Source organism: Natrix helvetica (assembly GCF_964273705.1).
Source record: "Natrix helvetica genome assembly, chromosome: 2".
In the NCBI taxonomy this organism is placed as follows: domain Eukaryota; kingdom Metazoa; phylum Chordata; class Lepidosauria; order Squamata; family Natricidae; genus Natrix; species Natrix helvetica.
The window spans coordinates 288,902,818-288,920,940 of NC_138552.1; the positions used below are offsets into that span (position 1 = coordinate 288,902,818).

The 18,123-nt window shown below is 43.9% G+C and overlaps 1 protein-coding gene across 3 annotated transcripts in view; it reads left to right on the forward strand.

Annotated features, from left to right (window-relative positions):
• The first annotated feature begins 255 nt into the window (after positions 1-255).
• Positions 256-18,123, forward strand: part of HNF1B (HNF1 homeobox B) — a 108,276-nt gene continuing 90,408 nt past the window's right edge. For all 3 annotated transcript variants that reach the window (XR_014174736.1, XM_081945439.1, XM_081945440.1), the window contains exon 1: positions 256-876. Coding sequence is in view for 2 of the 3 variants with exons in the window: in XM_081945439.1 (XP_081801565.1) it covers positions 491-876 (386 nt within the window). In the remaining variant the exon portion in view is untranslated. The remainder of the gene's footprint in view (positions 877-18,123) is intronic.

The following is an 18,123-nucleotide window of genomic DNA, read 5'->3' on the forward strand; positions in this document are numbered from 1 at the left end:
CTCTCTCTGTCTCTTTCTTTCTCTCTCTCTCTCTTTCTTTCTTTCTCCCTCCCTCCCCCCTCTCTCTGTTTGTGTGTCTCTGTCTCTGTCTCTCTTTCTTTCTCGCTCTCTCTTTCTCTCTGTGTGTGTCTCTCTCTCTGTATCTTTTTTCTGTCTCTCTCTCTCTCTCTGTTTGTCTCTCCGTCGCTCTCTCTCTCTCTGTGTGTCTGTCTCTCTCTGTCTCTCTTTCTCTCCCTCCCTCCCTCCCTCCCCCCTCTCTCTGTTTGTGTGTCTCTGTCTCTGTCTCTCTTTCTTTCTCGCTCTCTCTTTCTGTGTGTGTGTCTCTCTCTCTGTATCTTCTCTGTTTGTCTCTCCGTCTCTCTCTGTGTGTGTCTGTCTCTCTCTATCTCTCCCTCTCTTTCTCTCCCTCCCTCCCTCCCTCCCTCCCTCTCTCTGTCTCACTCTCCCTCTCTCTCTTCCTTTCCCTCCTTCCATCCCTCCTGGGCTTAAAATGGTGTCCAAACTCAGCGCTTTGCAACACGAGCTCCTCAACGCTCTGCTCACCTCCGGAGTCACCAAAGAGGTCCTGATCCAAGCGCTGGAGGAATTGATGCCTTCGCCCAGCAGCACCGACGCTCCGGCGGTCGCGGGTGGCGGCTACGGGGTGAAACTGGAAAACTTGCAGCTGTCGCCCAACAGCGGCGGCGGAGGGACGGAGGCGGACAGCAAGCCCATCTTCCACACCCTGACCAACGGGCACAGCAAAGGCAGGCTGTCGGGGGACGAGGGGTCGGACGACGGGGACGACTTCGACACCCCGCAGATCCTCCGGGAGTTGCAGGCGCTCAACACCGAGGAGGCGGTGGAGCAGAGGGCCGAAGTGGAGAGGATGATCAGGTAAGTGAGGAGGAGGAGGAGGAGGAGGGGAGGCTGCGGGAGAGGGTACCGTAGAGCCAGTGCCCCCCACCAGCAAGCGCGCGGGGGTTCGGGAGAAAGTGATGGGAGTTTGTCCGAAAGAGGGATGGAACGTTCGGAGTGGAACGTTCGGAATAGAACGTTGGGATAAAAGGAATGGAACGTTCCGGTCACACTGGATAGAATGTCTATAATATCCGGCGACTGAATGAACCATCTCGTTTTGGAAAGGTGCGTTTTCGCCGCCTTCCTCGCCTCGGGCTGGCCACCCCTCGCAATATAATACCGCGGGTGGGTTTTTAAAAAATTATGATCTTTATCGTTATCATTATCATTATTATTATTATTATTCCGAACCGCCGTTCAGGTTTGTTTCTAAAAGTTCCTCCACTCCCCCCTTTGCTTTGCGCCTTTCCCTTAAAAGAATGAATGACTCTCTCTGTGTTTGCCTGCGTGTGTAATACAAATGTACACAACTCGTTTACACAACTTTGTCCGCTGCCCACCCCCCCTTGTCGTTGTGCTGGGGGGGAGGGAAGGATGAGCGAACCACGTGAGAGTTTTCAATCGATTTTTATCTCTCTCACTCGCACACCCAACAATCAAGGACAAGCGCCAGTTAAAAAAAAAGTACATAGCGCGGAGATAAATTTCTTTTTTAACTGATTAAAATAATCCCAGCAAAATGAAATCAGGGTTTTTTTGGTCTCTCTGGAGCAGCGGAATCCTTTAAAGTATTTATTGGGAAGGGACTTTAGGGATTGCAACTGTCCCCTAACAGAGAACGTGGCGCTTTTCGGGTTCCCTAACAATAAACACCAGGAGTTGGTTTAAATAACAAAATTCAGAATGCAGCAGCGCTAGAAATGGATTATACTATCAAGATTTTTTTTTTTTTTTTTGCTTTTATTTTCATTTTACTAAACGGGAGCAAAAGAAGTCGTTGTTAGGAAAAAGTGAGGAGCGTGGGGGCAAAATACAGTTTTGCAGAATTAACGCTGAAATTATTTTAAATTCTTTAAAATTTAGAGTGGTTCCTTTTCTTTAAAAAAAAATTCTGCGGAGTTTTTTCGGCTGTATATTTTTTTCTTTAATTTTTTTTTAACCTAAGCTTATAATTTTTTTCTACTGTTATATTAAGACAAAAATTCCATTAGAAACTGCCTAACAATTATCTAAAGTAAAGATCAAATAAGTGGAGGGGACAGCCTTAGAAACAAGGTTTGAAATATAGGCGGGAAATACCTCTTTCCTGGGCCTATCTATGCAGACATGCATAAAGGTTCCATTAAATTAAACAATCCATGCTACAAAACCACGCAAACATGAGCCGAACTCTTTGGGGGGGGGGAGGTACTAACTTATCCCCCCTGCGAGCCCCGATCAATCTTGAGACTGGCGAAAAGCAACCGCGCCTTATTCTACAGTTCAGATTTAACATGTGCGAACACGGTTGGTTGCGCCGAGGATTTGACACGCGTTAATGTATAATCACCGTACAATTCAGACGTCCCTAAAGCTCTACTCAGATGCTATTAGGCCACATATTGCAGAGTGTGCGAGGTGGTTTAATTTTGTAATATCCTCCGATGAGTGTGTGTGTGAGAGAGAGATGATTGCACGCTCTCTAAGGAACTAATAGCTGGGAATATCAGATGGAAGCTCAAGCAGCATGATCTTTTTCGTTCAAATAATTGTTAAAAGTATAAAACTAAGGGAGGGTTAGTTTGCGGGGACCTTGCCGCACTGTGAGCTGGGCTGTTTTCTGGCAGATGTTTCATTACTCGAACACCATTAGTGCGAAACATAATGAGAGCAAACCCCATTCCTTTCTAGCACTGATGATGTTACCTAGTTAGGTAATGAAACGTCTGCAAGGAAACAACCAAGCCCAGAGACCACCAACGACCCCTTCATTTCAAGCCTGAGCCACAAATATTCTCTTTTATTGAAATTAGTTTGCATTCCCACATGGTTCCGTTTAATGGAACCATGGGCTTCCCTGGTGTAAAATTAATGAATAAATTTATATTGATATAAAGGAGGGGTGGAAGAGGGGTGACTTCTAAGGAACATATTGAGGGCAGGGTCATTCAAACGTCATACCGTATGTGTAGTTCTCTCCCCCCCTCCAAATATCGCCTCCAGTCAAGATGCCAAGAATCGTTGTGTCCAGAGTAGTAGTAATAATAGTAGTAGTAGTACCGTAGTAAGTAATAGTAATACCCGTTACCTATCCATTTCTAGAGATAGGCTTTGTGGAGGGAAAGGTGTTAATTTGATGAAAAGAATCTAGCAATAATTAACTCCGGGTAAACTTTTTCAATTCCTAAGAGTATTTTTCTCCCTCCTTCTAATACCTTTTGTCCAGTTAAAAACTTTCATCAGCTGTTGGTTCACCAATACGAAAACACACACACTCTCTCTCATTCTCTCTCTCTCTCTCTCTCTCTCTCTCTCTCTCTCTCTCTCTCTCTCTCTCTCTCTCTCTCTCTCTCTGCCTGTGTGTATGTGTGTGTGTAAAAATGCCGGAGCACACGTACCGACATACGTGTCTTCCAACTTAGAGTCAAACGGCTTTTGACAAGTTGGTTACTAATTATCCCTCGTCGTTTTTTTTTACGGCGCTTTTCCACCCGTCCCTCCCTCCCTCCCTCCCTCCCTCCCTCCCTCCCTCTCTCAGCAAAATATCAACTAAATAAACGGCTATTTATTAACCTGCCCGCTCAGTTTAAAGGCTGAAGTTTCTGGTCCTGGAAGTCAATTTTATAAGGAAGCCACCGGTTCAAAAATTAAAATAAATATGGAGTTTTGGGGGGCCTTTTTGTGTGGGTGGGTGTTTTTTTGTTTTGTTTTTTTTGAAAACGAAAGGTAACTTGTCGCGCCTCTCTACCCAGGTGGATCCTATTTACTAAGGAAGCGCTGATTAAAATAACTTATTGTGGTACGAAGATAGAGGAAAAAGCCGAACGAATCTCTCTTCCAAAGTCTTCCCATGAAGGAAATGAAATGGAAAGCTAAGAGGGGTTTTTAGGATTCAGCCCACTTATAGGAAAAATTAAATGTTGTTGTTTTTTAAATAAAGAAAGGTTGAGCTTTTCAAGAAGCGTGCCGAATTCGTTCGAAAGTGGTTTTTAAAACTTTCGGAGCCTGTGAGAAATACCTGATTATTTTCCGAAACTAGTTTGCAAAGGGGAGGAGGTATTTTTATTTTCCCCAATAGAGGGGGGGGGGGTTTGTTTAGGATCGAAACTGGCTTTTTAGTTAGCTCTATTTCATATTTCTTTAACCGCCCGTCTCCTTCGTTCCTGGTGCCTTCTTCCTAATGAGTTTGCTTTCGGGATTTGGCGAGGCCGCACATTTTGATTTAGGGAAATGAGGGGGCGCTTGAAGCGCAAACCCAGTCTGGAGAAACGGGGGAAGCGAGCGTGTCTATTCGGGAGTTTTTCCTCGTCGGGACTCTGCTTGCCACCGCGATCCTATCCCAGGCCTTGAACGGGCTAGCTTCGAGGGCTTTCGATTGAGAGATTCCCTCCCTCTCCCAGGCCGGAGTCTGGAAGCGGTGCCAACCGGAGGAGGGCAGCGAATAAGCGTGCCAGTCTCTCCGTTGTTCCTACTCAGCGCGTTGCGACCGGGTCGGAATTGAACACACAGCCTTGGGCATAAGTGTGGCCTTCTGAATGGTTTAGGGTAGGCTTTGCCCAGCCTATCTCCCAGGTCCTTGGGAAGGATTTGAGAGGTTTTTTTTTAACTCCAAATCTAATCCCGATCAGATTAATTAATTAATCAGATGAATTAATATCGATCAGAAAATTCGGCAGCTCGGTGGTTCGAGTCCCAAGTGCAGGTCTCCTGCGTGAGCAGGGCGTTGGACTAGATGACCTCCAAGGTCCCTTCCAACTCTGTGACTGTTTACCGTTTCTACCTAGTCTCATTATTCTTATTCCTTCCCCTTGGTGCTCTCTGAGCTCGGATGTTTTCTTGCAGGCGTTTCGTTACCCCAAACTAGGTAACGTCATCCGTGCTACCCCTAGTTTGGGGAATGAAAGATCTGCCAAACTAGGAAACAAGCGCAGAAAATCCCAAGGATCCCCCAACACCCCATTTCAACTCGGCGGTACAAATATTCCCCTTTATCGGTATTCCTCCTCCGTCTGTTCTTTTTTCTAAAAAAAAAATTTTTTAATTTTTTTCTAATAAAAACATACATATTTTGTGGACAGTGCATTGACTGCCTCAAGTCCTTCTCCGTCTGTTCTGAAGGGCTGTAGAAACATTTTGAATTATGGTAGGGTTTTTTTTTAAACAAAGTTTTATTGGTTTAATTATGGTAGGTTTTTGTTCACAACTGCTTCTCCTTCAACAGGTCTCCCCCCTCCCCTCCCCTCTGATTGTCTCTGTCTCTCTGTTTATCCGTCTCTAGTCGGTTTATTCATTGGAGACGGCCTAATCGTTAAAAAGTTAGATGTAAAAAAATTTCCCGGAGGGGGGGGGAAATTGATCTGATTTTAACGCCCCAAAGTCCTTCGTTCGAGGGGGGAAGAGATTGATGAGTAGAGGAGAGAATTTAAAAAGTGTTGTTATTATTATTATTATAAGAGAAACAAGTAAGCGCCCTTCTCAATCCGGTTTCCTCCGGATTAGCCAAGTACCTTAAACGGAGGGAGGGCACGGACTATATTTTATATAAATATATCGTCCTGGGAGGGCCCCTTGGAATTTTCTAGGACTTCCTAAATGGAAAACTTCTGAAAAGAACGCCCCCCCCACCCCCGACACACACACACACACACACACACACCTCATTTCCTCCGTTTACACCCTTTAAAGTTTCAAAAGAAAAAGAAATCATCCCCAATACGACTTCAAGATGACTCGGATCTGCCACATCCTTTCGGGATTGGAATAATTGGTGAAACGTCTGGGTGGTTTTGGACTACAGCACCCATCCGCCCCTACCCCCGACGCGATCCGCGCCGAGGTAAGAAGCCCGTCCCCCACTCCCCCTAAGTAATGCAAAGAATCTGGAAATCTCGCTTCATTTTCCGCTGTGGTTTAACTTCACGAGGTTTGATTTCTGAATAGAGGTAGCTGCGCTGTCGGGGTGCAAAACATTTTTTTTTGGGGGGGGTCTTTTTTTTGTTGCAGCCACGTTGATGAACTCTTTAACCTTTGTTTACCTGGCTGGCTTTCCTTACCTTTCTTCCCAAGGGTTCTTTGGCAGCCTCTGTACCTTTCAGCACACCCTTAGGTAGGTCAACTCAAAAGCAAACCCCATTGAGATCAAAGCGACTGGAGTATTTTGTTTGTACAGGACAGTCTGCAACCCAGGATAGTAAGAATGGAGAACCTTCAGAGAGGTCAATCTAGTTAAATCTTCGAGTTGGTGGTGGTCAAAAAAAAGTTTCAGCCAGGTGCGGTTTGCCCCAGGTGTGCAGTTTGGCTACCTTTTGCTTTATTTTATTTTTTAAAGCTTGATTTGTCTTCTTGTTGGCTTTAATGAGTTGCATGAACTCAGCTGATTTTCCATAAGTGGAAAATCGTGGGTCACCGGTTTAGAATAGAATAACTAATTGCACTTGCTTTAATTAAATCTACCCGATTGTTTCACTGTAACTAATCTGGATTTCATGCATTGGTCTGAAGAATATTTGTGCTTTATCAAAGAAATTCCGGGACAAAAATCCAATTGGTGCTGCCTTTTAAAACCAAAAATATTTAAAGGGGTGGATCGTAAACCTGTTTTGAAATCTTAATACTGGCCTTTGATATGTGCAAAGGATTAATAATCTATTTCATTTTATCTGTCTTGAAATTCCTCTGTACCTTGAAATCCCCTGTTTGTCTTATTTTGTTTTGATTCTTCCTGTAATGAAGGTTTATGGCTTGCTTCCTCCCCTTTTGCTATTTATAATCCCTAAAAAATACAGACACGCAACAAATCTGCTGTTATAAAGGGAAGGGGATAAATAATATAATGGGTGGGAAGCTGAAGAACAGGGGTGGAAATAAATAAAAATCAAACTAACAATCTGTTCAAGACTTTGCTGTAGTTAAACAAGATGTACTTCTGCAGAAGTATTTACTTCTTCTGGCAGCTTCAGTTATATTTTTTATTAGAGCTTATTTTTGTCAGCAAACTCAATAACCAAAGAAGAGCAAAATAAAACGTAATAAAATATGCATTTATTTTAATCCCATTCCTCAATACCGTGAAAAGCTATCCAGTCTCTTTTTAAAAGCCTCCAGTGATGGGGTACCCACAACTTCTGGAGGTAAATTGTTCCATTGGTGAATTGTTCTCAATGTTAGGAAATTTCTCCTTAGTTCTAGGTTGTTTCTCTCCTTGATTAGTTTCCATCCATTGTTTCTTGTTGTGCCTTCTGGTGCTCTGGAGAATAGATTGAGTGCCTCTTTTTGTGGCAGCCCCTCAAATATTGGAAGACTGCTATCATATCACACCTAGTCCTTCTTTTCACTAGACTAGCCACAAGCCAATTCCTGCAACCGTTCTTCATATGTTTTAGCCTCCAGTCCCCTGTTCATCTTTGTTGCTCTTCTCTGCACTCTTTCTAGAGTCCCAACAACGTTTTATAGTATAGTGACCAAAACTGGATGCAGCATTCTAAAGCATGACCTTACTAAGGCTTTATAAAGCAGTGCAGGTAGTCCTCGACTTACAACCGTTCATTTAGTGACCGTTCAAAGTTACAACGGCACTGAAAAAAGTGACGAGTGACGTATTTTTCATACCTACGACAGTGGCAGCATCCCCCCGGTCACATGATTTATATTCCGATGGTTGACAAGTGACTTGCATTTATCACGCTTGCCATGACCCGGGGTCGTGCGATCCCCTTTTGCAACCTTCTGACAAGCAAAGTCAACGGGGGAAACCTGATTCATTTAACAACCGTGTGACTAATTTAAGAACTGCAGTGATTCACCTAACAAATGTGAGAAAAGTTGTAAAAGGGGGCAAATTGACTTAACACGTCTCACTTAACAGCGTAAATGTTGTGCACAATTTTGGTCATACATTGAAGACTGCCTGTACAATGCTTTCCCCTAGTTAATTCAACTGGGTTTTACTTAATTAACCCATCCTGTATCTTTCAACATCCGAAAATCCAAAGCCCTATAATATCTTTATGTTTGGCTTTGAGTAACTTGGCTAATTGCCTGCTTACAAGTAAGTGTTTAAGAAGTAAATCTCTCTCTTGTATGCTTGAACTGCATCTTATAAACCTTCAGCACGTGGGACTCTGGCTGTTATTAATTTATTTCTATAAATCATCAACAGAAAGATACACAAATACTTGTGCTTTTTTTTTTAAAGGGGAACAATTTATTTGCAAAGTTGTAAATCCAAACCAACTAGAAGTTGTACGGTATAGAGTAGACTACGCGTGTCAGAATCGTGGTCGAAAAGAAAATCTACAAAAATATATATATATTTTCCGTTTCTAGTCTTAGATGAAATAGCAGAAATGCAGTCATTGTTGGTTTTTATCCTGCTGGAAATTTCCTCAAATATTGCCTCTTAATCTAGGTAGTAGAAAAATATCAGCTCTGGACTGGAATTCAAAATCTAACCCACAGGAAGTACATTTTTTTTGTCTGGGTAAGCCTCCGTTTACGATTGAGCCAATTGAGCCCAAAGTTTATGTTGCTAAGCAAGACAATTGTTAAACGAGTTTTGCCCCAGTGTACGACCTTTCTCTCCACAGTTGTTAAGTGAATCACTGCAATTGTGCAGTTAATAGCCGTCGTTGGATATAAGATGGGCAGCAAATAAATGTCACATTAAACAAACGAACAAACAAACCATACGTACATACATACATACAAAGACAATTGTTAAGTGAGTCTGGCTTCCCCATTGACTTTGCTTGTTAAAAAATCATGAAGGGTCAACACCTGACATGATCCCAGGACGTGGCAATTGTCATAAATATGAACCAGTTGCCAAATGTCTGAATCACATGACCATGGGGATATTGCAACGGCTGTAAGCTTGAAAAACAGGTCATATGTCGTTTTTTTCAGTGCGGTCGTAACTTTGGATGGTCACTAAACAGACGGTTGCAAGCCAGGGGCTATCTGTACTGCAGAACCCGCCAACTAGTTAAAAGTGAGGGGGGTTTTTTCACACAAAAACACACCTGTTCTTCCCATTTCCTTTAATATTTAGGGTGGTGTAGAATTCTGCAAAACTTCAAAGATTGGAGATTTCTTGTGAACTAGAAGGTGAAGTTGGCCAAAAGGAAGGAAATCTGCAATTTGGCATCTCAACAGATTGAAGAAGTCTACTTCAAAAACATAATTAGAAACACAAAAGGAAATTTCATATTTGGATTGTTTCTGGTCCCGTAGTTGATTTCTCTGAAGCCAAAGTAAGATCTGTAAACCTGTTGCTCTTGAAATCTGCTCGGTGCGCAAATGTAGATCCATTTCTACATTTGCGGATCTTTTTGCATTCCAACTTTGGATATTTATGCAATAGACTCGGGCTCTAAAAAATCTATGATCCTGCGTAGTATTCTACGAAAATCTAATTTTTATAATAATTTTTATAATAATGAGGCTGCCTTTACATTGCGGAGGTGAGAAATCAAAGGTAAGAAAAGCCTCTAATTTCTTAGCTTTCTGCAAACTTGGCTGTGAAGCTTTGCGGGGGGGGGGGGGGGGACAGAGGCCTACACAACCATAGGGCTGGCTAGTTGGCTCCATAAGAACTCCCCTCACAACTGTAGCAGCAACAAATGAAGGTGAATCTACGTGTCCCAGGATAATTTTGCAGGATCCAATCTGGGTCGGTCATCAGGACTGGCGGTTTTGTCTTCTGAGCTTTCGGACTTGTACTGGAGCCCATCCTGAGAAGAAAATTTCCCTCAGGATGGGCTCCAGCACGAGTCTGAAAGCTCAGAAGACAAAACCGCTGGTCCCGGTGAACGACCCAGATTGGATCCTGTTTCAACAACAACACACACACACGGTAGAAATTCCCTTCACCTTAAGGGAACTTTCTGCCACTGTTACAAAAAGGGACACACTCATTGAACAGCTGAGTGTGAGTGTGCAATGGAGCATAAGGTGTTGTCTTAGGCTGAGACTAAGGCAACACCTAAGACAACACGACACTTGTTCATCCAATAAAGGAGAATATTAGTAGCTCAGGATTGAGGTGCTCTCTGAGTTTGGTTGTTTTCTTGCAGACGTTTCATTACCACACTAGGTAACATCATCAGTGCACTGATGTTATTACCTAGTTTGAGTAATGAAACATCTGCAAGAAAACAACCAAACTCAGCACCAAGGGCCCCTCCCTTGTTCATTGTATTCAAGAACTGTGACTTTTTAGCAATTGGGACTATGGGGAGTCCTTGACTTACGGCCAGTCACTTAGTCACCATTCAAAGTTATAACCTACCTGAAAAAAAGGGAACATGACCTGGATCCAAAGTTCTGACGGTCCCCCGCTCACCCCCAGTGGTCATTGACCTTTGGTTGCTCAACAAAACAGCCACAATATATAGACATTGCCAGTGTCCCAGTGATCCTGGTTTACAACGGTTTTGCGGGAAACGGCCACTTCCATGTTTTCAGCAAAACTGTGCCATGGGTAAACTTAACGACCACAAAAAACAATTACCACCCTCACAGAAAGTTATGAATCTGACTGATCGCATGACCCAACCACGTTATGACTTAATGATCGTAATGGGCAATCGGGCTCCATTGCAGTCGTAACTTAGGGACAGTTTGCTTAGGAGTACCCGAAGGATGAGGTTTTGGCCGCTGTGATGAAACTTGCACTCTGTGCCTAAGAAGCGGTCTTTTCCTGTAGAAGAACAGATCGGTGCAATATGTTCTTTAAAAATCTAGGTAGGAGAGAACGGTTATGTCTTTGGTAGCCATGTTGCAAAATAACAACAACAACAACAACATCAATAATTGAAAAGAAAAAAGTATGGTTCATTGACATTGCAATACCTGGTGATGCACGAATTGTAGATAAACAGCAAGAAAAAAATCACAAAATACCGGGACTTGCAAATTGAGGTTGAGCGACTGTGGAAAAAGAAATCATGTGTTGTCCCAATTGTAATTGGAGCCCTTGGAGCAATACCTAAAGGGCTACCTCGCTATTTGGAAATTCTAAATTTATCAGATTTCAACATTCTGACTCTACAAAAAACCACCCTATTTGGAACAACTTATATCCTCCGACGTTACCTTAACAGTTCCTAGGTCCTTGGTTAGGACTCGAGCTCTTGAGCTACCAACCAGCCCCAAAGGCTGTGAATCTCACCAAAGATTAACCCAATAATAATAATAATAATAATAATAATAATAATAATAATAATAATAATAATAATAATAATAATAATAATAATAATAATAATCATCCTATGGGATTTTTGTATACAAACAGACAAAATACTGGCGCATAACACACTAGACATCACACTGGTTGAGAAAAATAAGGTTACAATCATAGATATCGCAATACCAGGTGATAGCAGGGTAGACGAGAAGGAACATGAAAAAGTCGCGAAATACCAGGACCTAAAAATTGAAATTCAACGATTATGGCACAAACCAGCAGTGGTAATTCCAGTGGTAATCAGCACACTGGGTGCTATTCCAAAAGCACTGGAATTACATTTAAAACAGTTAAAACTTGACAAAATCACCATCAGTCAAATGCAAAAAGCTGCACTGCTTGGATCTGCACGTATATTACGAAAATACTTTACGATGTCCTAGGTCCCTGGGTGTGGCCCGACTAGTAATCAATGCCAAATCCGGCAAAACAACTGGCTGCTGTTATACAATTGTATAATAATAATAATAATAATAATAATAATAATAATAATAATAATAATAATAATAATAATAATAATAATAATAATAATAATAATAATAATGCAAAGGAGCAGAAAAAAGAGATTCAAATCAAAGATGGATTTGCCTTCATCTCAATCCTATTAAAAGCTATTCTTAGACTGTGTGAGTAGGCCTTGGTATGAACCAACTCTATCAAAAGCCGATGTTCTACTCAAGAGTTACAAATATTGATTATCGTATTCTGATAGTTCAGGGGTGTCAAACTCAATTTCATTGAGGGCCACATCAGGGTTGTGTTTGACCTCATGGGGAGGGGGAGGCGGGGGGGCAGGGTAGGAGCGGCCAGCTCGACGTCAATTGTGACAGGAGCCTGTGGTGGCCCGACCGCTCTGCTAGCGAAAAGGGGCTCCCGGCAGGGGTGGGTTCCTGCAGGCATTACTACTGGTTGAGCACACGGAAAAAAGTCTGCGCATGCGCACAACATTAGAAAAGGGGGGAAAATGACATTTTTTCAATGAAGATTGTTCTGCACATGTGCAGAAAGGAAAATCAAGATGGCGGCGCAGAGGATAGAACCGGTTTGGGCGTGAGTCCAGCTGAGTTACTACCTACTTGGCCGAACCGGTAGTAACCCACTTCTGGCTTCCGAGCTCCGTTTTTGGCTGTGATGGCTTCCTGCAACCCTCTGCAGGCAAAAACGGAGCTCAGGAGGGTTGCATGCAGCCCTCGTGACGTCTGTTTTCTGCTGCGATGGCTTCCTTATTTATTTATTTTATTTATTTCTTAGATTTTTAAACCGCCCCCTCTCCCAAAAAGGGACTCGGGGCGGTGTACAGTCAGTGCATAAAATACAGACATAACAATAAAATACATTTAAAATACATTAGAGGGGGAGATAGACTGTACAAGAAATAAATACCTAAAAACATCCCAATTAAAACCCCAAACCCAATTAAAATAAATCCCCGGGAGGTAAAACTAAGAAAGTGCCAAGCCAGCTGATTGAAATAGGTGAGTCTTTAACTTTTGACGGAAGGAACGGAGGTCAGTGGTAGTTCGAATATCAGGGGGGAGGTCGTTCCAGAGGGTTGGGCCCATCACAGAGAAGGACCTACTCCTAGGTGTCGCCCGCTGGCATTGCCTAGCGGACGGCACCAGGAGGAGCCCCTTCAACTCTCTGCCAGAGAAAACAGTTTTTGCTGGCAGAGAGACCGCAGGCCAGTCCTTCACTGTTTCCAGGTTGGCCCTACAGGCCAGATCTAAGCACCCCACGGGCCGGATCAGCCCCTGACTCTTAGGTTTGACACCCCTGTGTTAGTTGCTTTGATGATTAGGGGACAGGAGACTAGGGGACAGGAGATTAGGGGACAGGGGACAGGAGACTAAAACATATGAGGAGCAGTTGCTGGGTATGTCTAGTTTAATGAAAAGAAGGACTAAGGGAGACATGATAGCAGTGTTCCAATATCTCAGGGGTTGCCACAAAGAAGAGGGAGTCAAGCTATTCTCCAAGGCACCTGAGGGTAGAACAAGAAGCAATGGGTGGAAACTAATCAAGGAGAGAAGCAACTTAGAACTGAGGAGAAATTTCCTGACAGTAAGAACAATTAATCAATGGAACAGAAGTTGCCTCCAGAAGTTGTGAATGCTCCAACACTGGAAGTCTTTAAGAAGATGTTGGTTAGCCACTTGTCTGAAACAGTATAGGGTTTCCTGCCTAGGCAGGGGGTTGGACTAGAAGACCTCCAAGGTCCCTTCCAACTCTACTATTGTATCGTATTGAATACGTGTTTGAAGATACTCAGGTCTGTTCTTGCAAATGGATCAGGCGGAGTAAGGGTCTCAGCGAATGTTACAATAGATTTACAGGTAGTCCTCCACCTATGACCACAATTGAGCTCAAAATTCCCATTGCCAAGTGAGACAGTTGTTAAGTGAGTTTTGCCCCATTGTACGACCTTTCTGGCCACAGTTGCTAAGGGAATCACTGTGGTTGTTAAACAAATCTGGTTGCTCCATCGATTTTACTTGTTGGACGGTCACAAAAGTTGGTCACATCACACACACAGACACACACACACACACACCGGGGATATTGCAACCGTCATAAATATGAGCCAGTTGACAAGGGGCCGAATTTTGATCACGTGACTCTTGGGGTGCTGCAAATGTGAGAATTTTCACTGTTCAACTGTTTCCCCCCCCCCCCAATGTCATTGTAACTTGGAATGGTCACTAAATGAATAGCTGTAAGTCGAGGACTACCTATACAGGCAGTCCTTAAGTTACGACCACAATTGAGCCCACAATTGAGTGAGACGTTTATGAAGTGAGTTTTGCCTCACTTTAGAACTTTTCTCAGCACGTTTGTTAAGGGAATCACTGCCGTTCTTTCATTAGCAACACGGTTGTTAAGTGAATCTGGCTTCCCCATGGACTTTGCTTGTCAAAAGATCGCAAAAGGGGATCACATGACTCTGGGACCCTGCGATCGTCATAAACGTGAGCCAGCCGTCAAGCATTTGAATGTCAATCATATGACCAGGGGGATGCTGCAACGGTCGTAAGTGTGAAAAATGGTCATAAGTCACTTTTTCCAGTGTCGTTGCAACTCTGAACGGTCACTAAACAAACTGTTGTAAGTTGAGGACCTATCCACGGTGGTTTGTAAATGATGGTTATATTGAGCAGCATGTGTGAACCAGGTTTTAATTTCAAGCTTTGGGAAACTTTAAAAATCTTATACATGTTTGAAGCTGAATAGAGAGGCAATGCAATTACATGGGATAGACCCATAGGAAACTTTGGGGGTGTGTGGGGGGGTGCTCAATTGTTGTCCTCCATTTGTGGACCGTGATTGCTTATCTAAAACCTGGATAAACATTGCCCTTTTTCAAACTTCCTTCCAGCATCTCTGTTAGTTCATCAGAAATCAGGCTAAAAACCAGGACACACTGTGTTGTAGTCCGGCCTTAGGCATGAATGAGTGACTTTGACCCGATCACCAGGAGACTATGAATTCTAGTCCAATCCTTAGGCATGAAAGCCAGCTAAGTAACTTTGGGCCAATCACTAGGAGACTGTGAGTTCTAGTTCCACCCTTAGATATGAAAGTCAGCTAAGTAACTTTGGCCCAATTATTAGGGGACTGTGAGTTCTAGTCCCATCCTTAGGCATGAAAACCAGCTAAGTAACTTTGGGCCAACCACCAGGAGACTGTGAGTTCTAGTCCCATCCTTAGGCATGAAAACCAGCTAAGTAACTTTGGGCCAACCACCAGGAGACTGTGAGTTCTAGTCCCATCCTTAGGCATGAAAACCAGCTAAGTAACTTTGGGCCAATCACTAGGAGACTGTGATTTCTAGTTCTACCTTTAGACATGAAAACCAGCTAAGTAACTTTGGGCCAATCACTAGGAGACTGTGATTTCTAGTTCTACCTTTGGACATGAAAACCAGCTAAGTAACTTTGGGCCAATCACTAGGAGACTGTGAGTTCTAGTCCCATCTTTAGACATGAAAACCAGCTAAGTAACTTTGGGCCAATCACTAGGAGACTGTGAGTTCTAGTCCCATCTTTAGACATGAAAACCAGCTAAGTAACTTTGAGCCAATAACTAGGGGACTGTGAGTTCTAGTCCCATCCTTAGGCATGAAAACCAGCTAAGTAACTTTGGGCCAATCACTAGGAGACTGTGAGTTCTAGTCCCATCCTTAGGCATGAAAACCAGCTAAGTAACTTTGGGCCAACCACCAGGAGACTGTGAGTTCTAGTCCCATCCTTAGGCATGAAAACCAGCTAAGTAACTTTGGGCCAATCACCAGGAGACTGTGAGTCCTAGTCACATTCTTAGGCATGAAAATCAGCTAAGTAACTTTGGGCCAATCACCAGGAGACTGTGAGTCCTAGTCACATTCTTAGGCATGAAAACCAGCTAAGTAACTTTGGGCCAATCACCAGGAGACTGTGAGTTCTAGTCCCATCCTTAGGCACGAAAAACTAGCTGAGTTTACTTTGAGTCAGTCACTCTCTCGCACCCAACCCACTCATAATGTTGTTGCTTTGGGGAAAATAGGAGGAGGGAAGTGTGTTTGTCATTTTATTTGTGAAAATAATAAAGGTGGGATACAAATAAATTAGCGTCCTCTTCCTTTTAATTTCCAACAAAATTAAAAGCCTGCAGTTCAAGTCCTGCAGAATTCAGAGAACTGCCAAAGGCTATCCCTGCTGATTGGAAAGCAGCTCCTTCTTTACATGTTACCATCAAAGCTCCAAATGGAAATTTACAATCAGATTATAGCCTGAAGCCTATTGATTTAACTCCATGGCTATTAAAATAATGCATTTCAGAGGAACTAGCCTTCACTGTAAGAGCATTCAAGTGAAACCAAAGGTGTCTGGCAACTACTACCTTGTACATTCTACATTGTAGAATGGTCCATTTGAGATTTGAGGGGGACCCCAGAGTTCATCTAGCCCAACCCCTATATGGTAGTGTTCAATGCAGGATGCAATCTGGGTTTAGCACCACTGCTCTGAATGAGGCTGTTTACTACAGGTAGTCCTCAACTTGGGACAACAATTGAGCCGCCCAAAGTGTCTGTGGCTAAGCAAGAGGGTTGTCACGTGAGTTTTGCCTCCATTTTACGACCTTTCTTGTCACCGTTGTTAAGTGAGTCCCCGCAACTGTTGTGTTAGCAACAAGGTTGTTAAACGAATCTGGCTCCCCTATTGACTTGGTTTGTCAAAGGTCGCAAAAGAGGATCGCTTGACCCCCAAGATACTGCAACCGTCATAAATATGAACCAGTTGTCAAGCATCTGAGGTTTGATCATGTGACCATAGGGATGCTGCAACAGTCATTAAGTGTGAAAAACAGTCCTAAAACACTTTTTCCCCACACCATTACAACTTTGAATGGTCACTAATTCAATGGCTGTAAGTTGAGGACAACCTGTAAATTACCTTGTAACATTTGTGCACTTCATCATTCAAAACCATGAATCAACGGAACAAAAATTCACTTAACAACTGTCTCGCTTAACAGCAGAAATCTTAGCCTCAATTGTGGTCTTAAATTGAGGACTACCTGTAAAATAGGCAACTGATTTCCTAGATTTATTTTTTATTTATTTCTTAAATTTATATGCCGCCCACTTTGCTGTCTGAAGCTTAGATCCATCCTCTGCGTTTTAAAAATTTAAAAACACCCCTGTTACTTGTCAGGGGGAACAGGGCTACTAAATATAAAAGAAAGATTTTTTGAAATATTTTTTTAAAAAATATAAATACCCTTGCGTAGGAGGTGTTCTTTTTTCAACTCTGAGCAGGACATAGTAATTCCATCAAAGGATCTAGTCGTTGTTTGGCTATTTCCTCCGTGCTAACCTCTCGTCAAAAATAGCCAAACTTGAAAGACATGTTAGTGCCCCAGTGACGTGCAGTGAGGTTTATGGCTGGTGAGGCTGGTGACGTCATCAGGAAGGCGGGGAATGGGACCACGTGTGCTGGAGGCTGAGGCTGCCTCAGCCTCCAGCACACGTGAACCCATTCCCCGCCTTCCTGAGCGTGCTCCACCAGCTCACGCTCCGCAGTCCTCGAAAGCGACTGGGGAACGACAAGAACCTTCCTGCCTCTGCTGGACTTTGCGCGCTCCTCGCGACTGCAATAGACATCCAGTAGTGGCAGGGGGTGTTGGGCTGGAAGCCCAAACCCCATTAGCCACAAAAGCTGCTTCTGGACGTCTATTGCAGTCGCGAGGAGCGCGCAAAGTCCAGCAGAGGCAGGAAGGTTCTCGTCGTTCCCCAGTCACTTTCGTGGCTTCGTCATCCGAAAGCGCCGACAACATTTCTGCCTCCGCAGCTCGCGGGCACGGACGGACGGAGGTAGCCAGAGTGGCGCCGAGGCAGTCCGGCGGGCGAGCGACCGAGGATCAGGCTGCCTGATCCTCCATCGCTCGCTCTTTCGTCCGCCCGGACCGCCTCGGCGTCGCTCTGGCTATATCCGTCCGGCCGCACCCGGGAGCTGCGGAGGCAGAAATGTTGTCGGCGCTGCTGGATGACGAAGCCACGAAAGCGACTGGGGAACGACGAGAACCTTCCTGCCTCTGCTGGACTTCGCGCGCTCCTCGCGACTGCAATATACGTCCAATATACGTTTTGTGGCTAATGGGGTTTGGGTTTCCAGCCCAACAGCCCCTGCCACTTCTGGACGTCTATTGCAGTCAGGAGCGCGCAAAGTACAGCGGAGGCAGGAAGGTTATTGGCGCTTCCGAGAACCCTCCTGCCTCCGCCGGTTGCCCAGCTGGCACCGCCGCGCGTGCGCACCTCCTCCTCCTCCTCCTCCTCCTCCTCCTCCTCCTCCTCCTCCTCCTCT